The 26,490-nt window shown below is 34.2% G+C and overlaps 1 protein-coding gene across 1 annotated transcript in view; it reads left to right on the forward strand.

Moving 5' to 3' along the window:
- The window catches only part of SLC4A10 (solute carrier family 4 member 10), a 263,964-nt gene that overhangs the window by 150,966 nt on the left and 86,508 nt on the right, over positions 1-26,490 (forward strand). The window contains exons 8-10 of the mRNA XM_077154007.1: positions 4,262-4,419; positions 7,368-7,455; positions 19,925-20,071. Of these exons, the coding sequence (XP_077010122.1) occupies positions 4,262-4,419; positions 7,368-7,455; positions 19,925-20,071 (393 nt within the window). The remainder of the gene's footprint in view (positions 1-4,261; positions 4,420-7,367; positions 7,456-19,924; positions 20,072-26,490) is intronic.

Here is a 26,490-nt window from a genome sequence, read left to right on the forward strand (position 1 = left end):
GGCTTTCTTTTCCCTTTGATTCTTTTCTCCCTCATTGTATTTCCGTTCTGGCCAGTTCCATCTTTTAATAGGCAGTTTAAACTTCTAGAACCCTATACTCCATGCCAGCCATCTGTATTCCTCAGTCTCTTCTCCATAGCATGGCATAATATGATTTTTGAGAAAGCACTTGAAACCTGAATCCTAACTCTAGCATTTATAAACTATGTGATCTTGGAAAAGTTCTCTGAACTTTGGCTTCCTCATTTTTTAACAAGAAAGAATAATTAATACCTATGTACAGATTTATTGTGAAGATTCAATGAGATAAGAGAGAAAGAGAGACAGAGTTCTGAGAATATAGTAGGTGCTCAATAAAACATGGCAGTTGTTATTCTTATTAATAATATTAGTGGAAATAGTAGTGCTAAAAAGAAATATCAGCCCAGAATTTAATATGTTTTAGTCTCCACTAGATCTCTAGTGCCTTGAACAGTGCCTCGAATATATTTGTCAACTAAAAACTGAAATTTAAAATAATTTAAGCTTATATTTTGGAATAAAAACTGAGTGATATCTCTTGCTTTATAACTTGGGATGACAGAGGAGTAGGGTATTGAAAAGAGCAGACATAATCAATCACCATTGAAATAAATTTTAGTGCCAGATTTTTCAGGTATATGAGTTAACATTTTTTAGCTTAATGATTTCAGTCTGGTAGCAAACGTATCAAAGCTCCAGGTTACTTTGTCCATTTAAGTATTTGAGGTCTTACTATATAGATTCCGAAACCAAGTAGAACTCTGAGATGTTAAGAAAAAAAATGTTTCACTTCAAAAAACTTTATCCTATATCACTATCTATATTTTATCACATATTTTTATCTTTCCAATGAATAGGCCCTTAAATTGTTAATTTAAGAAGAGTTTTAGAATAAAATCTGTCAGGTTTTAGCTTCCTAGAATGCATTTAAAAAGATGTGTCGAGAGTGGTGCAATGGTGGCTCAGTGGCAGAATTCTTGCCTGCCATACCAGAGATCCAGGTTTGATTCCTGGAGCCTGCCTGTGCCAAAGGAAAAAAAAAAAAGATGTGTCAAAATATTATTATATCTCTTTGTTTTAAAAATCGACATATAGAAAGCTAATTTAGTACCTCCCAAATACTAGTGGTGTTTCTTTTATTGCAAATGGCCCAAAGAAGCCTTACATTATTTTCTATGTAGAAATAACTTTCTTCTGCATCCACCTTCAGCATGTGAAACATATTATAAAGAGTTAGATTATAGAATCCTAGAATTGTAAAAAGACTTAGACATTCCTTTATATAGTAGGCAAGAAAGCTGAATCCCAGATTGATTAGAAGAGCTGCTCAAGATCACAGGCTAGTTAATGTCACTATACGTATTTCTCCTTAGAGAATCACTATTAGTTTTCTTCTACTTTCTATAGTGGGTTGAAGACTTTAGCTTTTTCTCTAAAATTTTATTTGTGTTTCCTTCACCACATCTCAGTATGTGGCTTGCCCAGATGCTTCCAGTTCCACCATGATCTTTTCTGTCTAATCTTGTTCTCTGCACCTGTTCCTCATCCACAGCCTAACTTCCAAATAAATGTCCAGAATAAAACATCTTCCCCTTCTAAGCATAAAGGTGGCATATAGAAAAGCCCAAAAGCATAAGTGTAAATCTGGAAGAGTATAGCTTGATTCCTTCTAGGTTCTCTTTAGAGGACTAGAAACTTCCAGGATTTCTGTCTATTGCTTGAGGATTGTTTTAGGGATATAATTCAACCTATATCATCAGAACTGTTTGGATAATTGTAATTTTATAAAAGGCTAAATTGTGACCCTTTCAATGTAATCGTTTTTGTTATATTAAAAGGTAGGTAGATTGCCAATTAAGATTATTTATTACTTGTATATTAACACAAATATGGATATTTAGGGTCACCCCAGGTATAATATTATGCATAAGAATATAATAAGAAAATACATGTTATACCCTAAATATATAGCTAACCCAGAAATAATCTAATCTAATAAATATATTGCCCATATATATATATTATATGCTATAATTTATTGCATTTTAGAATCAAAAGATAAATTTTCTAATCCAGAAATTAAATTCTGTGTATTTTAGGGTTTTAATGTATATTAAAAATAATAATATAAAGTATAAAATATAAAATTCTATATGTTTTAATGTTTCATTAAATGGAGGATATCAACAATATCTTATATAGAACACAAAAAAATCATGTGTAATGATCACACGTTTCCTTTTTATTAAATTAAACTTTTTAACGTACTATGTACTCCTTGATTTAATTAAATTGTATCCTAAAGCGATTATTTCTAAAACAGCTACTTGCCTGGTACACAGACTCAGTAGTTATTATTGTTATTATTAGTTATTCTCAACAATAAGCACATTTGGAAACATTTTTCCAAATTAAACTTAAACTTCACATTAAGTTATAGCAGGTATAACTGTTATATATATTTATATATATATATCAAATATATATTTGTTCATATGAACAACAGTGATTATCAAGTATAGATTTGCTCTAAAACTATTTTCTCATTTTTAATTTTATTCTGATGTATTAGCATCATGTAATTGTTCATTCCATTTTGGGGAAAAAACCTAATTTTTTTTTTAGGCTCTAAGAACTTAATGAACATTTATTTTTTCTTACAAAGGATGACAGTGTATGCAAAATCTCTTTCTCTCTTCTTGTGAATTTATGCGTTATAGTGAAATTGTTAAGCATTACTAATTTAAAGCATTTTGTAACGTGTATATTTCTCCTAGTAGAAAAATAACTATAAAATACATAATAAGCCCCATGAAACTTAATCTTCAATTCTTGAAGTAAACAAATACTTTTGCATCTATAAATGAAAAGGTTAGATTCTACAAAAATATACAATATCCCAGTGAATATGCTTTATGAAATGTTTTTAACTTGAATTTGTAGGTTAAAAACTTAAGAATTGATACTATTTGACATGTATTTTCTTTGTATAGACAGTTTCTTTTTCTTTAAACTAGAACATTGGTTCTATCTGCTATTTTAAATGAAGTACTACAGATTATTTTTGCATTTAATTCTTATGATAAAATGTATACTCCATGTTTTGGATTTTATGTTTGTGTAATTCTTATTATATATAGGAACATTAAGTAGTTACAAGCCTTCCACATAGCTATAATGAAGTCCTGATTTCAGAAAGCAGCATATTTAATCTAGTTACTACAGTGTGCAAAGGTGTCTCTAAGATACTCATAAAAAGAGTTTTAAATTGCTCCATTTTTAACTTCTTGGAAAAAATATTCCCAAATCATTAAACCTGCAAAAGAACTATCTGGCCTAAAAAAATAATTTCAGTCTCACCCAAATTTGCCTGAGCTCTTCTTTCTCTCTCACCTATTCCCATTTTGGCCCCCATCTCATCAACATATCATAAAACCAATTACTAGAGCAGATAAACTAATTCCTCTTACAAACAGATTTCCATAAAGAGTAACTCAAATCAAAAAAAAGAGAGAAAGACCTTATAAAATTTGTTTTAAAGCCAGTGGTTTCCACTGAAGCCCTGTGCATAAAATATTGATATTTATTCTTACAGATATTTTTTATAATTCATTTTCCAAACTTCACCCTCTTCTGTTTACTTAGCATTTCTTCTTGTTAATGGACACTTTTCTTTTGTGTGCATTCATTTCAATCATTGACATCTCATGTCAGAAATTCAACTATAGATGGCTCCTTAGCAACTCCAAATGTTAAATAATTTTATTCTTTTTTTTCTCTACTCTGCTATTTCTAAAATTCTCTGCTGAGAAAAAAATTGGAAAAAAATTATCAAGATAAGTATGAATGTGAAGAATATAGAATAACTAGAACAAAGGTGAAGAGCAAAGATATAATTTATGCTATAAGGAGAAACAATATTTCTTTTGTAATGGACATAGTTTGAATAGTAATTAATTGAAATGCATTGTATACACAAAAGTAAAATATTTAAATCTATAGGCAAATGCCAATTAAATTATGGTTAAATTGTATTCATTTATTGAGCATATATAATTTTCTGCCCTAAAATTTTAAGATTGCTGACGCTGAGGAAGATTCTTTAAAAATAAGAAACAACTGTGTGCATTCATTTAAACTATATTTACTGATGGGTCACCGTATGTGAAACATTGTGCTATGATGTGACTTGCAAATTATTCTGATTTTAATTTATTATTGTAATTTGTGATGCTCTCAGGTTGATCTGCATTTTATGAAAAAGATTCCTCCAGGTGCTGAAGCTTCAAACATCCTAGTTGGGGAACTGGAGTTCTTAGATAGAACTGTAGTTGCATTTGTCAGGTTGTCTCCAGCTGTATTGCTTCAAGGACTGGCTGAAGTCCCAATTCCAACCAGGTAAAAATTATAAGAGCATTTTTCACATTTTTTCCTCAACCATTTTTGTGGTGAAAACTAAAGAGGAGTTAAATTTAATTTCTTAGATTTTTATCTAGGAACTAGCGTTGTAATCCATAAAACTATTGTTTCTTCTTGTTGTGGAAGAGGAAGAAAAGTGCTTTAAATTATTCTATTATTCTATTTTCTTCTTTCTTCTCCAACCTCAAACCTCATATCTGGATACTTTTGCCTATATTGCTATATAAATCCTTTGTTTACATTTTTGGCTAAAAAAAAAGTGATCAAGTGTTAGGCTTTTCCTAAGAATTGCCTCAGACTGTGTGCTAAATATGACCCTGTAGATGAATGTGGTCAAACTGAAAAAAATCAAAGTTTCCAAGGCTTGGCTTATGCTTGGATGAGTTGGCCTCCAAAATATATGTGTCCCCCATACTGACAGCTACAGCCGTATCAATTTTACCTGTATGTTTCAACCCCAGACACAAACTGTTTCCCAAACATGGAATATGAAGAATCACTGGTAGCAGCGTTATGGTTGTCTGGCTGAATCTGAGTAAAAAGGATGCATTTAATTTGATTAGCTGAACTTATTTTTAATTTAACTATACATAAAAACTAATAACTTAAAGGTAATATGAGTTAAATTATGTTATCATAGGCAGAATGGTTGGGAAAAAAAAGAATATAAATTTCAGCACTTTAGGTTCCTACTAATTCACCCAGGGGACCTTGTTTCTTTCCTTTTCCATCATCAAATATGATTCCTATTCACTCTGGTCCTATTCCCACAGCAAAGCATACCTGTCTAGGGTCCCACGTCCCACATAACTGGTACCCTTTGTTTGACATTGCCACTGTCTCAGATGGTATTAATGTGTTTCCTTCTCCAAACACTAAATACCTTAGCCATATTCAAATGATGAAAAATCCAGGTGCTGTGGCAACTGGATTTTTGAAATGTTACCTCTGTGCACCTTTGCCCTTAGCTCAAAACACAGCAGATTGTATCGTTTTATGCTTTGATTGTGGAGACGATATTCCAAAAATATGAAATTATGCAGCCAGGAGAGGCACATTTTATAATACCTCAGCTTACTGGAATGGGGTTCATTATTCCAGTACCTGGGTCTGATTCTGTGGTTTGAGGCAGAAATCATTTATGTTAAAGAAAGGAGTTTCTGTTATCCTGTTTGAGGCTACTGAGAATTAGTATACATACCAACTTTTGTTTGAAAAAGAGAAGGTTGGGCGATGAGCAGAGCACAATAAAGTAGCATCTGCTTGTATCATTAAGGCTGATTTTTTTTCTATGTATAACCCAAGACTTATTCAGAGTTTCTGGTAACCTGGGATTCAGAGTTAAGATATAAACTTACTAAGTATAGAGAAATTATTCTGGCAGTGTTTTAAATCGCTTTTGAGTCTTCTAAACAAAGGCATGAGGTGAACTACAAGTAAATTATGATTATTTGTGACATTGATGAGTTCCTATATATCAAAGGAAAGAAGAAAAAAATTTCCTGGAGTAGAGAAAAGCCATAATGGGGTTATATACCCTCACTTTGAGAACTTATCAGGTTTAGAGGACCTCATTTCATAGGTGTAGAGAACAATGGGGGAAAAACTAGGGGCACTGTAGAAATAAGGAGAGATTCCAAAGACCAGACTATTTAGATAGGAAAGGTGAAAAGTGGAAGATTAGTTAGCCCTATAGAATAAAGAAAGCCATTCAGGGTTCCCAATCATCCTTTCTTAGGTGGACAAAGATAACCCCATGAATATAACAGTGACGCATAGTAGAAATGTCAAAAATTTTTAGAACTTTATAGATAGCCTATGGACTGGGAGCCTGAAAAAATTATAAGACATGCATAGGTTAGGACATCCCTGAAAAAGTATTATACTTGATAAACCATCTTCCACTACAACAAATTATTCTTGTTTCTAATGTGTGGTTGACACTACTATATTAGAAATTGACTTAGATTCAGTTACTACTAACAAAAAAAGTTAATGTCAGACCCTCTAAAACAGTGTAATATACGCTTCATGTAAAAGCATGTAGAATCTCTGAAGTTTAGAACTAAATGAAAGGCAGAATTAATACCAATTTCAGTCCACCTTACAAAGTCGTTAGGCTTAATGCTTAAAAGCATAAACCACTTAACAAATTAACACCATAGAGTTATATGGTAGGATATAGGGTAGGCTTTCATTTTCACAATTTCCCTGAAACATTGACCTTTTCAGCGATAGGACAATTACCAGTCCTCCAGGTTAGTGCATGTGTTGATTTCTTTGAAAGCTCCAGTTGTGATGATGAGTTTGCCAGACTTTCAACATAATTTAGATGGAGTACTATGGGGCAGTTGGTATTTTTATTTCTCTCACATTGGAATTACAGATCATTAACTTTCCACTTTTTTCTGCCTGACTGGTCTTTGATTCCTGATTTTTTCTTTGATTTTTTTCTATTTAATATCTTCTATATATACCTACTGTTTTGCTGACCATCTTTTCTCTCTCTGTTTATACTATTATATTATCTTATTTTTCCTTCTAACTATTTCTCCATTTTTCATATAGGTGAATTCTCTTCATTTCTATCCAGAAGGGTTTAAAATCAAATTTTCCTTTTTCTCACCTTCAGTTTCTAAAGATCATAGAATCCTTACAATTCCCAACAACTGTGTAGATTCTACAGGGTACCTAAATGTAGAAACACTGAGATAAAAAAAAACCCCATGAATTCCCATGTGTAAAGATCATTGTGTAAACAATAAGAGTCAACAATTGTAATGTGTTTTAAATAGATTGAAAAACCATGGAAGTATTTCTCATCAAAACCCCCATCTTCAGTAGTTCCTTTGACATAAGTAGTTCTGTACTACAAAAATTCTTTTTATATTTCTACTTTGAAACATTTTTTTTCTTCTTAATTACAGATTTTTGTTCATTCTTCTGGGACCCCTGGGAAAGGGTCAACAGTACCATGAGATTGGCAGATCCATTGCAACCTTAATGACAGATGAGGTATTTATTTGATTTCATTGGGACGTTTTCTCCCACTAGGTACACCTAACTTTTGGAGGTCCTGCATTCATGATAATTTGCTGAGAATCAGATTTCTCTGTATCAAATCCCACTTTCCTAGACTTCTACTGCAAAATTTCCCTTGGAAATCTTTGTTCCAAAGACATAAATTCAATATGAATATAATATTTTAAAACATTATATTCTAAAGAACCTTTGCTTAGTGATATTTAGAATTTTTTTATTGGCATTCCCTTTTTAATGTAAGTGCTGCCAAAGTGAGCACCATTGTTAATATCAAAGCTTTATTTGGATAGTATACATGACACCAAAAGTCATGCAACATCTACCATCCCTCTTTACAATTGCCTGAATGTATACATTCTTAACCTGGGGCTCAGAGATGAACACTTTAGACTTGAAAGTTTGGAGCTTAGCTTTAGGGCAATTTATAACTCTTTGTGAACAGAGGGATAGAGAAGCAGAAACTCAACCAGGAAGTAAATCTAAAAAATGGGGTCTGTTGATTAAAATAGGATACTGATTGAACATCAAAGAACATTAAAATACTTTTTTGAAAGAAGATAAGAGTATTTTATTGTTCAAAGACCTGGTGCAAAATTTTTTTGCTTTGAAGGCTATTGAATAATTATGCTCATTAAGAACAAAATTTGTTATATTGATTCATAGAACTTACTTTGGTTGAGAAAATGGTGAATTGGATTGCATTATCAAATTGTAAATTCCGTCAGAGCAATTACCATGTTATATTCACTTTTGTGTGCTCGCAACAGTATTCATATATTTGTCTTTCACGTCTCCATAGTGGGAATTACTTGTAGATAGGCTGCTTTTTCTTTTCTATTATCAGACTTAGCATAGTGTCTATCCTTAAGTATGGATTCAATAACTGTAGTTTTTCAAATGAATGACTGAATGTGCTAATAATCATCCTACTGACCCCTATCCTGAATCAAACCAATTATGTTTTCCCATTTCTATTGAGCATTACAAGAAATCAATCATATAGGTGTGTTTATTAGTACTGCTATAAATGTATGAATGCCTTTACATTTTGAAAATTATTAAGCACCCCAAAGAGCTTTTGATTATGTAACATTATCAATATTTACCACAATAGAAATTAAAATTGGAAACTCAAAAATATTATTTGTTACTTCATTCACAAATAATCAGAAATCTATTACATATTAATGTAAATAGCTTTATGAAAACAAAAATGCAACAAATATTACAGTAAAGGGTAGCATTGATTTTCTCTTCCATGTTCTGGATTTTGAGATAAAAATTTAAATATTTCCTAGATCTTATACTCAACACTGGCATTTTTCTGTTCAGTCAGCAAACATACTCAACACATGATATCTGCTTAAAAAACATGTATGAAATAAATGTCCATGTCTTCCCTATCCTTAAAAAAAAGCCCTTATTGCTTAGCATAGCATCTACCATTCAGGAAGTGTTGTTTGAATTTGACTCTAAAGAGCTTTGAAGGAGTAATCCCTACATGGTCCTGAGTACTTAGCCTTTATTCACAGATTGCAGAATAATTTTTGCTACTACTATTCTACTGAGACTGCTCTCCTTAAGACCATCAATTACAAAATATACTAGCCTATGTTCAGTACTTACTTTACCTGATCTGCCATTGGGATCTTTCATTGGCATTATTAAACATGTTTCTTCTTTGTTTTCCATTAAGAGTGGCTGTAATTTGTTTTTGACTCAAAATCTTTGAGATTAGTGTGTTGCTTTTGTTGAAGTCAGAAAGATGTTCTTCTATTGTGTTCAATTAGTTTTATACTTTATCTTTCATATGTAAGTTTTTAATGCACACAGTATTGCTTTTTGCATGGGATATAGATAGGAATAAATTCCTTTTTTTATATAGATAACCAGTTGGTTTTATGTTATTTACTCACTGGTTAGAAATGTTGACTTTCCAAAAATTCATCCATCTATTTGCCACCTATCTTAATTAAAATAGCTTTATAATGATTCTTAGATCTCTAGTAGAGCAGTCTCTTCTTCACTTTGTTCTTCATTAATTCATTCAATAAATATTTACTGAATCTGAACTATTTATCAGGGATTTTTGCAGCTGCTGGGAATATAGCAGTGCACAAACTGGGCAAAAACTATTTCATTGAGCTAATAGTCTAGTGGAATGATAGACTAACAAATATGATAAGTGCTACAGTGGAAACAATGAAAGCAGGGAGAGAGAAAGGGATAGAATGGGGAAAGATGCATGTTAAAATAAGGTGTTCAGAGGAGAACTTATTGGAGAGATGTTTCAGCAAAGAACCTGAAGGAGAGGAAGCAAACTATGCAGATATCCAAGGGAAGAACTTTCCAAACTGAAAAGTCACTGAGTAGTCAGCTTTTGTTCTAATTACTATTATTCTTTATGGGTGATGTCTTTTCTCTCTGGTTATTATTTTTTCTCTTTATTAAATAAGTTGTGGGGTTACAAAATGATCATTAATTACAGGATTCCCATATACCACCCCACCACCAACACCTTGCATTGGTGTGGAATATTTGTTACAATTGATGACAGTACATTGTTACAATAGTATTATTTATTAAAGTCTATGGATTAATTTCAGTTTCACTTTGTAGTGGAGTACTATATATTTTTTTATTCTACCATATATACACTCTAACACTTCCCCCTTAGTCATGTTCAGATATTTACTTCAGTCCTGTTAATTGCATTCACAATGTTGTGTTACCATCACCACTGTCCATTACCACCATATATCCATCATCCAAATAAAAAGCCTGTAAATTTTAAGCCTAAACTTCCCATTCCCTATCTTCACCTCATCCCCTGGTAACCTATACGCTAGAATCTGACTCCATGAGTGTGCTTATTCTAATTACTTCAAATCAGTGAGAACATTCAATATTTGTCCTTTTGTGTTTGACATGTCACTCAACATGATGTCTACAAGGTTTATCCATGTTGTTGCATGCATCAATACTTCATTCCTTTTTATGGCTGAATAATATACCATTGTATGTATACACCAAATTTTATTTATCCATTCATTATTTGGTGGATACTTGGATTGCTTCCCTCATCCATAAATTGTGAATCTAGGAAATCAGTGTGCAACTATCTGAGTCCCTGCTTTCTTTTCTATTGGGTATATACCAAGCAGCGGGGTTGCCAGGTCATATGGTAGTTCTACGTTTGCTTTTCAAGAAACTGCCAAACTCTCTTCCATAGCTGCTGCACCATTTTACATTGCCACCAGCAAGAAATGAGTGTTCCAATTTCTCCTCATCCTCTCCAACACTTGTTTTTTCTGTTTGTTTGTTTTTTTTAATAGTAATCATTCTAATGGGTGTGAAATGGTATCTCATTGTGGTTTTGATTTGCATTTCTTTGATGGCTAATGATGTTGAGCATCTTTTCATGCATTTTCTGGCCATTTGTAGATCTTCTTTGGATAGATGTCTGGTCAAGTTTTTGCCCTTTTTTTTTATAATTGAGTTTTTTGTCCTTTTGTTATTAAGTTGAGGATTTCTTTACATACTCTGGATATCTAACCTTTATTGGATATGTGGTTTCCAAATATTTTCTTTCATTGTGTGGATTGTCATTTTACTTTCATGATAAAATCCTCCGAGGTACAAAAGTGTTTAATTTTGATGAGATCTCATTTACTATTTATTTTTGTTGCTTGTGCTTTGGGTGTAAAATCTAAAAAAACCATTACCTAATACAAATTCTTAAGATGCTTCCATACATTTTCTTCTATGAGTGTGATAGTTCTGGCTTTTATATTAAGGTCTTTGGTCTAATTTGAGATTATTTTTGTATATGATATGAATTAGGGGATTCTCTTCCTTTTCTGTGCAAATGGAGATCCAGTTTTCCCAACACCATTTGTTGAAGGAATGATTCTTTCCCAGTTGAGTAGCCTTTGCCACCTTGCCATAAATTGGTTGGCCATAAATGTGATGGTAGATTTCTGAGCTCTCATTTCCATTCTATTGGTCTATATATCTGTTCTTGTGCCAGTACCATGCTGTTTTGATGACTGTAGCTTTGAAATAGTTAAGATCAGGAAGGGTGAGTCATCCAATTTCATTCTTCTCTTTCAAGTTGGCTTTAGCTCTTCAGGGCCCTTTATAAATTTGATGACTGGCTTTTCCATTTCTGCTAAGAAGGTTTTTGGAATTTTTGTTGGGATTGCATTGAATCTATAAATTGCTTTCAGTAGTATTGACAAGTTAATGATATTTAGTCTTCCAATCCGTGAACAGGAAATGATCCTTCCATGTTTCTACTTTTATTTGTTTTAGCGATATTTTGTAGTTTTCTGTGAGCAAGTCCTTTACGTTCTTGACTAGAATTACTCCTAGATATTAATTTCTTTTAGGTGCTATTGTGAATGGAATTTTTTTCTTGATTTCTTCTTCCAACTGCTCATTGCTTGTGTCTAGAAACACTATTGATATTTGATTGTTGATCTTGTATTCTGCTACTTTACTGAATTCATTTATTAGCTCTAGGAATTTTGTTGTGTATTTTAAAAGACCTTTTTAAATATAGCATATTATCTTAAGTAGGGAAGGTTTTACATCTTCCTTTCAAATTTGGATGATTTTTATTTCTTACTCTTGTCTGACTACTCTGGCGAGAACTTCCAAGTATACTATTGAATAGCTTGGTGACAGTTGGCATCCTTTTCTTGCTCCTGATATTAGGAGGAAAGCATTCAGTCTTTCACCATTAAATAGGATGATAGCTGTGAGATTTTCATATATACTCTTTATTATGCTGAGGAAGTTTACCTCTATTCTACTGTTCTAAGTGCTTTTAACAATAAAAGGCAATGGATATTGTCAGATGCTTTTTCTGCATTGAGATGGTCCATTTTCCCCCTTCATTTTCTTAGTGTATTATATTACATTAATTGATTTCCTTATATTTGAACCAACCTTACATACCAGGGAAAAATCCTACTTGATCATGGAGGATAATTCTTTTAATATGCTGTTGAATTTGGTTTGCTAGTATTTTGTTGAGGAATAACGTATATATTCCTAAGAGATATTGGTCTGTAGTATACTTTTCTTATAGTATATTTATATACTATTATATAAATACCATATACCAATACTATACATATTGGTATGAGGGTGATGGTGGCCTCATAGAAGAGTTAGGGAGTATATTCTCCTCTTCAGATTTTTGGAAGCATTTGAGCAGAATTGGAATTAATCTTAGAATGTTTGGTAGAATTCCCTGTGAAGCCATATGGTCTTTGGTGGGAAATTTTTTATTACTGATTCAATCTCTTTGCTAGCTTTTGGTCTATTGAGATCTTCTATTTCTTCTTGAGTCAGTGTAGGTAGTTTGTGTGTTTCTAAGAATTTGTCCATTTCCTCTAGGTTACCTAATTTATTGGCATACGATTGTTCATAGTATCCACTTACAGTCCTTTTCATTTCAGCAGCATCAGTAGTAATATCCTCCTTTTCATTTCTGATTTTCTAGCTAAAGTTTGGTTGATTTGTTGATCTTTTCAAAGAAACAACTTTTGGTTTTACTGATTCTCTCTATTGTTTTTTTGTTTGTATGTTTTCCATTTCAATTATTTCAGCCCTAATCATTATCATTATTTTCTTCCATCTGCTCACTTTGGGTTTAGTTTCCTCTTCCTTTTCCTAGTTCTTCCAGTTTTGGCCTCTGATTTGAAGTCTTTCTTTTTTAATGTAAGCATTTAGAGCTATAAATTTCCCTCCCAGTACTGCCTGAACTGTTTCCCATAGGTTTTGGTATGTTGTATTTTAATTTTCTTTCACCTCAAGGTATTTCCTAATTTTGCTTCTGATTTCCTCCTTAACCCATTGGTTGTTTAAGAGTATATTGTTTAATTTCCACGTATTTGTGAATTTTTCCTTTTTTGCTCTTGATGAGTTCTAGCTTCATTCTGTTGAGTTTGGAGATTATACATGGTATGATTTCAATACGTTTGAATTAATTGAGACTTGTTGTGTGACCCAACATGTCTATCCTAGAGAATGATCCACGTGTACTCGAGAAGAATGTTTATTCTGTTTATGCTGGGTAAAGTGTTCTCTATATGTCTGTTAAGTCTAGTTGGTTTAGAGTATCATTCAAGTCCTGTACTTTCTTACTGATCTTCTGACTAGATTTCTATCCATTGCTGGTGTGTTAAAGTCTCCTACTATAAATGTAGAACTGTCAATTTCTCCTTTCAAATCTATCAGTACTAGTTTCGTATATTTTGGGGCTCTGCTATTAGTTGTATATGTATTTATAGTTTACATCTTCCTTTTGAATTGTTGCCTTTATCGGTATATAATGATCATCTTTGTCCCTTGTAACTGTTCCGACTTAAAGCCTATTTTATCTAATATTCACATAACCACATCAGCTCTCTTTTGGTTACTGCATGCATGTTATGTTTTTTTCCATCCTTTTACTCTCAACCTATTTGTACCTTTGGCTTTAAGGTAAGTCTCTTGCAGACAGCATATAGTTGGGTCACACCTTTTAATCCATTCTATGAATCTCTGCCTTTTGACTGGATAGTTTAATCCATTTGCATGTAAAGTCACTACTGATAATGCAGGATTTTCTGCTGCCATTTTGCTACTTAGCCTTCATGAGTCTTATACCTTTTGTCCTCATTTCCTTTAAAGCCTGCTTTGAGTTTTTTTTGCTTTTTAGAGTTGTACCATATTGGGTGCCTTCTCATTTCTATTTGGATATATCTTCATCTGCTTTACTTTTAACTACAATGGGGTTAAATTTTAACATCTTAAATATATGCATATACTTTCAGCTGCTTTACTTTTAGGTATCATGGGGTTAAAATTTAGCATCCTAAATGTGTAACAATACTATTTGATTTGATACCAACTTAACTTCAATAGCTTGCACATATACTTTTCCTACGCCCCTTCCCTCCCACCGTTATTTGTACTTGTTACCACTTATATCTTTGTACATTGCATGCCCCAAAACATAGATTTATCATTACTTTTTATGCATTTGTATTTTAGTGCCTATAGGAAATAAGAAGTGGCATTACATACCAAACAATACAACACAATAATACTAGCATTTATAGTTACCTGAATAGTTACCTTTACTGTAGTTCTTTCCATCTTTATGCTGTTTGAACTACTGTCTAGTGTCCTTTCTTTTCACTTTGAAGAACTCCCATTATCATTGCTTTTAGGGCAGGCCTTGTGGTCATGTACTCTCTCAGGTTTTGTTTATCTAAAAATATCTTAATCCCTCCCTTGTTTTTGAAAGAGAGTCTCACTGGATATAAAATTCTTGGCTAGCAGCTGTTTTCCTTCAGCATTTTAAGTATTTCAACACACTGTCTTCTTGCCTCCATGGTTTCTGGTGAGAAATCGTCACTCAATCTAATTTGGACTCTGTTATGTATAACACATTGCTTTTCTCTTGCAGCTTTCAGAACTCTCTCCTTGTCCTTTGCATTAGATAGTGTGATCAGTATATGACTTGTGATATTTTTCAAGTATATCCTGTTTGGTGTTCTCTTGGCTTCTGAGATGTGCATATTCATGTATTTTGATGAATTTGGGAAGTTCTCTGCCATTATTTTTTATACCTATTCCTTCTGCCCCTTCTCTGTTCTTCTTCTGAGACTCCCATAATGTGTATATTGGTACACTTGATGGTGTCCGTGAGGTGTGTTAGGCTATTTTTCCTTTCAGTATTTCTTTCTTTTTCCTTTTTTGACTTTTTGCTCCTCAGCCTGATTGATTTCAAATTTCTTGTCTTCAAGTTCATTGATTCTTTATTCTGCTGGCTCCAATCTGCTTTTGAAACCCTCCTGAGCATTTTCCATTTAAGTGATTGTGTTCTTCAACTCCAGTACTGCTCTTTGGTTCCGTTTTAAAATTTAATCTCTTACTTAGACACTCATATTTCTCAGTCCTTGGTCTCCTGATATCCTTTAGTTCATTCTCTTTATTTTCCTTCATCTTCTTGAGCATTTTAAAATCATTTTTAAAGGTTTTGTTCAGTATTTTCTCATCTTCTTTGTTGGTGTTTTCCGTATTATCATCTTCCTTTGGATGGGCCATCTTTCCTCTTCTTTGGCTTGTGTGCTTTTGTTTCACACTATGTATTTTAATACTTAAAAATGTTATCATTAGGATTTATTCCCTGAGATGTCTGATTTTTGGTTTTGTAACCAGCTAGTGATAGAGATTTTCTTGAGCTTCAGTCCTCCTACCAGGAAGGTCTGCCCAAGGCAAATGCAGTTTGCAGGGCTTTTCTTGTCTTTTGGGGCCTCTGTCTTGTCCTGGGCTATTGCTTGTTAGTTCTTTTGGCATTCCCCTGTTTACAGGAAATTGGTTGTCCTCTCTGTTTCCTAGGAGACAGACTTCCCTCTCCTACGTGTTTGAAGCCAGCAGGACTTTGTCCCAGACTGCCTGTCTCTGTAATTTTTTATACTCCTTTCATTGTATACCTAGAGGGCACATTCTGGGAGGAGTGGCAAACCAGAGAGGACTTTCCCAAGTTAGATTTTATAAGCCAAAGCAGTACTAGGTTCCTACAAAGGGAATGCAGACCAGCTCCAAAGTGCCCTGGGGAGGGGATCAGGAAGGAGACCAAAAGCTTCTTCTATGGCTCCCCAAGCTGAGGTTTTCTGGCCTGCTCAGCAAAAGCAGCCCTTCACTGCACTGTCCTCTGCAGCCCTATGGAAGTACAGTGTCTTTAAGTCTCCACTGCCTCAGCCCCTGTGCAGGGAGGGTTAAAACAGTGGCTACCACTGTCTTCGCCTAGGCAAGTTAAAATAATGGCTAACTTCAAAGTTCGGCCCCCAGCAATCCAAATTCGCTAATCAAAAGCCATGATCAACAATAGGCCATTCTCATTCCTGTTCTTAGGTTAGAGGATATTTATGTCCCATTCTGTCACCAACTAGATGGGGACAGGACCCCATGGTGGCCTGCTATAAGAGTGGGGATGGGCGCCAGTAACCACTGCGTGGAGAGAACAATTTACTGTTCTTTATCATACTTTATCAGTCTTTTTCTCCTGCTCTTCCCTGGATGCTGTACAGTGTTCTTTTGGCCTCTGTGTTTTCACAATGGTTGTTTCAGACAGTTTCTGCCTGTACAATCATTGTTTTGGTGGAAGGACTGAGTACTGGAGCTCCTGAGTCCACCATCTTCCCCAAAAGATGTATTAGATATTGGAGATTAAGTGGTAGAAATTAAAGCTATTGTCACTGGCCTCATGGAAAAACCCTGAAGTCATCAATGCCTTCTCTATTTTTTTCACAACTCAAATCCAACCTGTCAATAAATATTCCTGATTCTACTTTCAAAACATATCCAAATTCCAACTACATCTCACATCCTGCACTATTATCACTTGGTTTTACTGTTATCACGACTAATTGCCTCCCATCTGTTCTCTGTGCTCTTACACCACTTCGCTGTACTTTCAGCACAGCAGCTAGTATAATCACTCTTCTGCTTAAGAGCCACTAGTGGCTTCCTGTCTTATTCAGAGTGCAAGTTAAACTACTCAGGATGGCCTACAAAGTACTATACCATGTCTTTCAGCCTCCTCCACCTTACCTTTCAGATATCTTTTCCTTTTTTTTTTAAGTTTCCTGGCTGCTAAAACAAATTGGTTGGCTTAGCAACAGAATTTACTAGCTTGCAGTTTTGAGGCTAGGATAAGTTCAAAATTGAAGCAACGTCAAAATTATGCCTTCTCCCTAAAAACTGTGGCTAGCAGCTGGAAATCGTTGGTCCTTGGTTTTTTGGTCATATAGCAGTGCACATGACAGTGTCTTCTCCTTTCTTTTCCTGTGTTCATTCACTTCCAGCTTCTTGCTTCTCCCTGTGGCTTTTCTCTGTGGCCTCCTCTATAAGGTCTCCTGTAATAGGATTAAGACCCATCCTTAAAGTACAATTATAATAATATTCTTTCATCAATTGTAACAAATGTTATCATACTAATGCAAGGTGTTAATAATAGGGTGTGCATATGGGAACTCTGTATTTTCTGCATGATTTTTCTAAGAACTACAACTTCTCTGTTCTAGTTTGCTAGCTGCTGGAATACAACACACCAGAGATGGATTGGCTTTTAATAAAAGGGGATTTATCTTGTTAGTTCTTCAGAGGAAAGGCAGCTAACTTTCAACTGAAGTTCTTTCTTATGTGGGAAGGCACAGGATGGTCTCTGCTGGCCTTCTCTCCAGGCCTCTGGGTTCCAACTTTTTCCAGGTTGATTTCTTTCTGCATCTCCAAAGGCCTGGGGTGAGCTGTGGGTGTTGAGATGAGGTATGCTGAGCTGCTTGGGCTGAGCGCTCTCGTTTAAGCACCAACCAATTAAGTCAAACATCATTCATTGCACAGGCAAGCCTCCTAGCTGACTGCAGATATAATCAGCAACAGATGAGGTCCACGTACCATTGGCTCATGTCCACAGCAACAGAACTAGGAGCTTTCACCTGGCCAAATTTTCTCCAATTAAAAAGAAAAAGCAGTAGAAACAAAATCACAGCAGCATTTACTCATAAAAAAATCTCGACTCATTTGGCCATATCTTGGCTAAAGGAACCTCATCAAAATGTCTTATTTACAATAGGTTCTCACCCATAGAAATGGATTAAGGTCAAGAATATGTTTTTCCAGAGTACATAAGTCCAGTCACAACATTTCCTCTTGCTCACTCATCCCTAGTCATTAGCCTCCATGCTGCTTCTCAGACATGACATCAGAGGGTCTTTGCACTGCATAATCTGTCTGGAAAATTCTTGCTCCTGATATCTACATGCTTGTATTCTTACTTCCTTCAGGGTTTTGCTGAAATGTCACCCCTGTCACCTTATTATCTAATCACCCTATTTAAAGTTGCAATAATCCCAGTTATACCCCGATTCCCTTTCCCTACTTCATTTGACTCCATAGCACTTTCTGCAATCCAACAAATTATGTACTTACTAATTATGTTCATTTTCTGTCTTCCCTGACCCCCTCTAGAGTGCAAGCCCCACGAGGCATAGGTTTTGGTTGGTTTGCTTACTTCTGTATTCCCAGCACCTGTATGGTTCAGTAAATATTTATTGAGTAAACTCACGTTTTATGTTGAAATCAGAATTTTAGGTTGGTTAGACAAAGAGAAGGAAGAAGAACAATTTAAAGTAATGGCTAATTAAAATATTGGGGAAATTGGTGATAGGAAAACAGTATTAAATACTGTTTGTAATTTAAAATCAAACAAATTGTTGCTTTTGTGTCTTTGAGGAACTTTAAAATTATTGGAAATCAGCTGTCCTAAATTTAAACGTTTATCTCCCTAAAGCTGAGCATAAGATCATGTGATTTTTTTAGAGCAATTTTTAAATTAGATCAAACAAGAAAGATTTCATGAGAAATTCTACTAACAGGAAAAGAGTAGCTAAACTCTCAATAGGAATTAAGCACATTTGCAATTTTTAGATATTCAGATTATATGTTATGACTGTGTAAAGATCTTTAAAAGAGGATATTCTAAGTCATAAAATGGATGATTTGAAATAGGCACATCTGTGTTTTCAATAAGTAAAAAAATATTTTTTCACAAATTACAACTGGTTATCAATATATCATTGATATCTTCATATTTTCCTAAGCCAAGGCATATCATCATACCAATAAATTTTGTGAAATGTTCTAGTTGGAAAGTCAAGAAAAGTCCTATTGAAATGATCATCACTTGAGCAGTTTAGATTGTCAAATCAGAAACTGAAATAAATGGTATAAAAGTGGGATAGAGGGTGCACGGATGGTTCAGTGGTAGTATGCTTATCTTCCATGTCGGGAGACACAGGTTCAATTCCTGGACCATGCACCTAACAAAAGAAAAAAAAATGGGATAGAGTATTTGAATGCAGAATTTTCGTAGAAATGTTGGGATATTTAGTAACTGTAACAGAGGCGACTTTAGAGAATAATATAGGAGTTCCTCACCTTAAATACTCGTCTTCCATTGCGCATGATGGGAAATACAAAAAGCACCAGAAATGTTTCTATTATGTTTAGTGTAAACAGGTTTCCTATGTATCCTTATTCCTATTCCCCCCCTTATTATATTAAGCATATCACTTCTATGTGTATCAGTCAGGATAGGTTAGTTTATGCTGCAGGAATAGCTAACTACATTGTCAGTGGCTTTCCTTTACTCCTTACCTCCAGAAATTTTAAGATTCATTTTAGCATTCTAAGAAAAATACATATCTGTGTGGATTCACAGAATGAACTAAAATTATGATATTTTGTATCATAAACTTCTTTAGAGTTGGATTTACCTCTTTTCTTCAAATTGTTAAAATATTTGAAATGAAAACACTGGACCCATTAAGATTTTATAGTTGTACTTTATGTATAAATGATATTTCTTTTCCTTCTATAGGTATTTCATGATGTAGCTTACAAAGCTAAAGATCGTAATGACTTGGTGTCAGGAATTGATGAATTTCTGGATCAGGTTACTGTTCTCCCTCCTGGAGAATGGGATCCAAGCATTCGAATAGAACCTCCCAAAAATGTTCCTTCCCAGGTATGTATATTTGAAAACACCCTTAAATACCCCATCATTCCTTTCCCTTTAAAACACATTTCCTAAAACAGCATAACACATACGAAAGTTTCAAATAATCTAAATTATAACCTTAAAAAAGCAGGAGCCTGAGATTGTGTTCTTCAGTGATCCTATCCAGCACACTTCACTAAGCAATTTTGAGTTTTGATGAAAATTCCTAAAATCAATGGTAATTAAACCCAGAAAAATTTTAAACTCAACTTAAAAGATGTTACACTGGAGGAAAATTAAAATTTTAATAAAGACATATAACATGGTTAAGAAAAAGCCCATGAATGCTCTTCTGTGTTATGATATATCACTTTCCATTTAGCAAACATTGAGAAAATTTAGAAGCATGTTTTAATCATATCATGTAGGAAGTTCCCTATTATTGCCAATTATATTTTTGATGGAGAAGGGTTTTTAAAATATAATTCTGATGTTTGTATTACCTTTGCGTGGAGTTATGATGTAAAAATTGTAAAGTTTCTGCCTATAAAACCTCAATGTGTATTTTACTTATCATATAATCCAGAAAGATAGAATTAAAGACTGTTGTATTGTTGGTATCATTTTCTTATTGCAGGCATAGTTTTGGTGAGAGTAGTGGCCAAATGTTTGATTCTACTCCTCATATTACAACCTCTTTTCCTACTGAATCTGCCTTCTGCAATCCTCCCAGTTGTCATTTACTCAGCCTTGCTTTTGGCCCTTGACCCTGTGGAGTCAACCTGGCCTCGTTCTGTTGCCCTAGTGAAGTGACTGATGTCCTCACTGACCCTGCCCTTGTCGTAGAAGTTTTTCTGGTTAGTCACAGGTAGGGAAAGGACCATGAATGTTTAAAAAGGTCATCACAATCCTGCTATCATTTTAAAGGAAATACACTGTTGATGCCAATTATTTCTTCAAATGTTAAAATTGAAGCCAAGCATTTTTGAAAATACCTTCTTTGAAGAATTACGCTTTGAGGCCAGTTGAGGAAAGATAACCATTTTTTGTATTATTTTTACAAGGTCCCATAAATCAGAATGAATTGTTGGATTCTGGGTATGAGAGGCAGTAGTACAAGGAACATTGGATTAAAAGTCAAGGCATCTGGGTTCTACCATTATACTCTTCGTACGCCCTTGCACAAAAATGTCTTAACCTCTTTGTGCTGACAGTCTTCATTAACACTTTCTGGGATGATGGGAATGTTCTATGTCTATTCTGTCTAATAAGCAAAACCATTATAAAGCACTTTATATGTGACCAGTACAGTTGAGGAACTGAATTTTTCATTGTACTTAATTTTGATAAATTTAAATTTAAATAGCCACATGTGGTTAGTGACTACCATATTAGATAGCACAATTCTCTATAATGAGTTTGTTTTGAAGATATACTCTTTGCTTCCTTAGGATATTAATATTTTTAAAATGTATGTTGTAATTGAATAATAGATATTATGGTACTGTATTGTCTTTTATCAGCTGGAGCAGAATTAATTAAAATATATTAACCACCCTGATCTCATTTTTATTCACACATTTTCCCCATGGGATAATTTTAATTTCCATGCTTTTTAATCTTTTGAAATGTGCAAGTCACGGCATTTTAAATACTTTTCCCTTTTAGTTTAGAGAAGAATAACTTGTTACTTTAGGGGAAAACCCCGAAAACATTCCTCTAAAAACTTCGTGTCCATCATTATAATCACTCCCTTGTGCATACTCGACTTCTTTTCTCATTGCTTATGCCATGTACTTGTCTGTCAAAACCACAAACCTGGGTTAATCCAGCTCTTCACCCTGAACCTGCGTTGATGCAGCTGAATGTGGCTAATGGAAAATATCTAACCACACTGACTCATCTCACTTAAATTCATGACCACTTGTCTCAAGTGGACCCATGATGCTGCAAAGCAATGCTCCTGTGTTTCCCTGTTCCAACTACTCTCTCTAGATGACTATTTCATACTTCTTCTTTTCTCAAACTTTCAGCACATCCTTCCTGACCTCCTCTCTCAGATGTTGACTTGCTTCCTATTTCCCTGATAAATTTGAAGTGATCAAAAGAGAACTTTCTCAAACTCCCATTTACCCACCTGCCAGCATCTGCACACACATATTCTGCCTTCCCATGTATTACTGTTGATGAACTCTCTAAAGTCAATATTTTACTGGTGTACCAGATCCCATCTCTTCACACCTTCTCAAGGATGTCACTCCACCAGTTCTCTCCTGTCTCCTCTATATCATCGTGTTTTTTGTTTTGTTATATCACTTTAATTATCATTCAACACACTGTTAATTCTCCAGTCTTAAAAAAAGAACTTTCTTGATGCTGCTATACTTGCCAGCTACTGAACTATTCCTTTTCTCCCCTGTGCAACAAAATGACAAGAGTTCTCTATACAAACTGTCTCCAAACCCTCTCCTCCAATTCACTCTTAAATCTACTACAATAAGGCTTTGTGTCATTATTTCACTAAAATAACTTACGTGAAGGCCACCAGTTATCTCTACAATGCTAAATCCTAGTCAATCTCAGTCTGCATTTTATTTAGCTTTTCAATCAGTGGCATTTGAAAGACTAAGTGATTCCTTTCTCTTTGGTATACCATCTTCACTTGGCTCCTGTGCTGGTTAGAAACTGCCATGTACCCCAGAAAAGCCATGGTCTTTTCCTTTTTTGGTGGGGAGGTGATGGGCTGGAAATTGAATCCAGGTCTCCTACATGGCGGGCAAGCCTTCTGCCACTGAACTACCCATGCTCTTTTTCCTTCTTCACTGATTTTTCTTATTGAGATATAATCATCCAAAGTATACATCAGTGGTTCACAATATCATCATTAAGCTGTGTATTCATCATTACAATAGTTTATTTTTTTTTTAGCATGAGCAGGCACTAGAGAAAGAAGACTTGGGAGAATCGAACTCGGGTCTCCAGTGTGGCAGATGAGAATTCTGCTGCTAAGCCACCATCACACCACCCTACAATAGATTTTTGAACATTTTCATTACTCCAAAAACAATAAAAATAACAGTAAAAAAGAACACCCAAAACGTCCCATCCCTCCCTCCCATCCCCCCATTCTTTATTTGGCTTTGGCTTTTTTTTTTTTTTTCTTTGTCATCTGCCCATACACTGGATAAAGGGAGTGTCAGACACAAGGTTTTCACACTCACACATTCACACCTTAAGAGCTCTATAGCTGTTCAGTCATCTTCAAGAATCAAGGAAATTAGATTATAGTTTTACATTCTATATTCCTTCTGCAATAAAGCCCAATCTCTATCCTTCTTCCATCTCCTGGGAATCTGTATTCTCAACTTTAACTCTCAAAGTTCACTCATTAATGTTAGTTCAAATTAGTGAGGTCTTATAGTATTTGACCTTTTATCCTGGCCAATTTCACTCAGCATAATGTCCTCAAAGTTCATCCACATTATTACATGCTTTGTAACTTTATTCTGTCTTACAGATGTGTAATATTCCATTGTATATATATATATATATATGGCACATTTTGTTTAGCCACTTATCTGTTGATAGACATTTGGGCTCTTTCTATCTCTTGGCATTTGTGAATAATGCCATTATAAATATCAGTGTGCAAATGTCCATTTGTGTCTTTGCCTTCAGTTCCTCCAAAATATACTAGCAATAGGATTGCTGCATCATACAGCAATTCTCTATTTAGCTTTCTGAGAAACAGCCTAACTGCCTTACAGAGTGGCTGCACCATTCTACATTCCAACCAACAATGAATAAGTGTGCCTCCCTCTCCATATCCTCTCTAGCACTTGTTTTCTCTTTCTTTTTTTTTTTTTTTGATGATGCCCATTTTAGTAGGTGTGAGATGATGTCTCATTGTAGTTTTGATTTGCATTTCCCTAATAGCCGGTGATGTTGAATATCATTTTATATGCTTTTTTTCATATGTTTTTGAGCTCTTTGTATTTCCTCTCAGATAAGTGTCTGTCTATGTGTCTTGCCCATTTTTTAATTGGGTTTTTTGCCCATTTTTTAATTGGGTTGTTGAATTGTAGCATCTCTTTACATACTCTGAATAGTAAACCCTTATCTGATATGTGGTTTCCAAATATTGTCTCCCAGTGCACAGACTGCCTTCTTACTTTCTTGACAAAATTCTTTGATGCACAAAATTGTTCAGATTTGAAGAGATCCCATTTCTCTTGTTCTTTCATTGTCATGCTTTAGGTGTAAGGTCTAAGAAACTACCACCTATCATAAAAACCTTAAGATTTTCCTACATTTTATTCTAAATGTTTTATGGTCTTAGCTCTAATGTTTAGGTCTTTGATCGATTTTGAGTTAATTTTTGTATAAAGTGTGAGGCAATAGTTCTCTTTCATTCTTTTGGTTATGGATACTAGTTCCATAACCAAAATATGCTGGTTATGTTGTTTGGTGAAGAGGCTGCTCTGTCCCAGACAATGGGACATTCTCTTTTTTTTAAGATATTTTTAGCTATTTGGGGCATCCTACACTTCCAAATAAATTTTATTATTCTTTTTTCTATTTCTGTAAAGTAAGTTGTTGGGATTTTAATTGGTATTGCATTGAATCTATAAATTAATTTGGACAAATTGACATCTTAACTATATTTAGTCTTCCAATCCATGAACATGGTATGACCTTCCATTTATTTAGTTCTTCCTTGATTTCTCATAGCAAAGCTTTGTAGTTTTTTGTGTTTTGGTTTTTTATGATCTTGGTTAAATTTGTTCCTAAATTTGTTCCTTTCCAATTTGGATACCTTTTATTTCTTTTCCTTACCTTATTGCTCTTGCTGGAATTTCCAGCATGCTATTGAGTAACAATGGGAACAATGGGCATCCTAGTCTTGTTATGATATTAGAGAGAAAGCTTTCAGCTTTTCCTCATTGAGTTTGATGTCAGCTGTGGGTTTTTTATTTATTCCCTTTATCATGTTGAGAAAGGCTCCTTTTCCTTCTACTCTTATTCTTTGAAGTATTTTCATTAAGAAAAGATACTGAATTTTGTCAAATGCCTTTTCTGCATCAACCAAGATGATCATGTCACTTTTCCTCTTTAATTTATTGATGTGGTGTATTACGTTAATTGATTTTCTTGTGTTAAAACACCTTTGCATACCTGGGATAAAACTCACTTTGTCGTGGGTGTATAATTCTTTTAATGTGCTGCTGGATTCTATTTGCATGTATTTTGTTGAGGATTTTTGCCTCTATATTCATTAGAGAAATTGGTATACAATTTCCTTTTCTTATAGTATCTTTGCCTGGCTTTTGTTTTAGGGTGATGTTGACATCTTAGAATAAGTTAGGTAGCTTTCCCTCCTCTTCAACTTTCTTGGAGTTTGAGCGAAATTGGTTCTAATTTTTTCTTGAAAGTTTGGTAGAAATATATATGAAGGAATCTGGTCCTGGACTTTTCTTTCTTGGGAGTTTTTTGATGACTGATTCAATCTCTTCACTTTTGATTTTTTTTGGCTCTTCTGTTTCTTCTTGACTCAATGTTGGTTGTTCTTGCTTTTGTAGAAAGTTGTCAGTTTTGTCTAAATTGTCTAGTTTCTTAGCATATAGTTGTTCATAGTACCCTTTCATTATCACCTTTATTTCTGCAGTGTCAGTAGTTATGTCCCCTCTCCCATTTCTGATATTATTTATTTGCATCTTCTCTCTTTGTTTCTTTGTCAGCCTAGCTAAAGGTCCACCTATTTTATTGATTTTCTCAAAGGATCAAATTCTGGTTTTGTTGAGTCTCTATTGTTTTCATGTTCTCAGTTTCATTTGTTTCTGCTCTTGTTATTTCTTTACTTCTGTTTGCTTTGGCATTAGTTTGCTGTTCTTTCTCTATTTCCTCCAGGTGAGCAATTAATTCCTCTGTTTTTGCTCTTTCTTCCTTTTAAATATAGGCATTGAGGGCAATAAATTTCCCTTTCAGCACTGCCTTGCTGCATCCCAAAAGTTTTTGTATGTTGTGTCTTCATTTTCAATTGCCTGAAGATGTTTACTTATTTCTTCCTTGACCCACTGGCTGTTTAAGAGTGTGTTGGTTAGCTTCCATAAATTTGTGAATTTTCCAGTCTTCCATCTGTTATTGATTTCCAACTTCATTCCCTTATGATCTAAAAAAGTGCTTTGTACAATTTTTATATTTTTAAATTTACTGAAACATGCTTTGTGCCCCAACTTGTGATCTAACCTGGAGAATGATGCATGCACACTTGAGAAGAATGTGCATCTTGCTGTTGTAGTGTGCGATGTTCTATAAATATCTATTAAGTCTAGTTTATTTATCATATTATTCAGATCTCTGTTTCTTATTGATCCTCTTTATAGAAGTTTTGTCCATTGATAAGACTGCTGTATAAGTGTCTACTTTTCCCTTCAGTGTGGTCAGTG

This window comes from Tamandua tetradactyla, chromosome 3 (assembly GCF_023851605.1).
Source record: "Tamandua tetradactyla isolate mTamTet1 chromosome 3, mTamTet1.pri, whole genome shotgun sequence".
NCBI classification, from domain to species: Eukaryota; Metazoa; Chordata; class Mammalia; order Pilosa; family Myrmecophagidae; genus Tamandua; species Tamandua tetradactyla.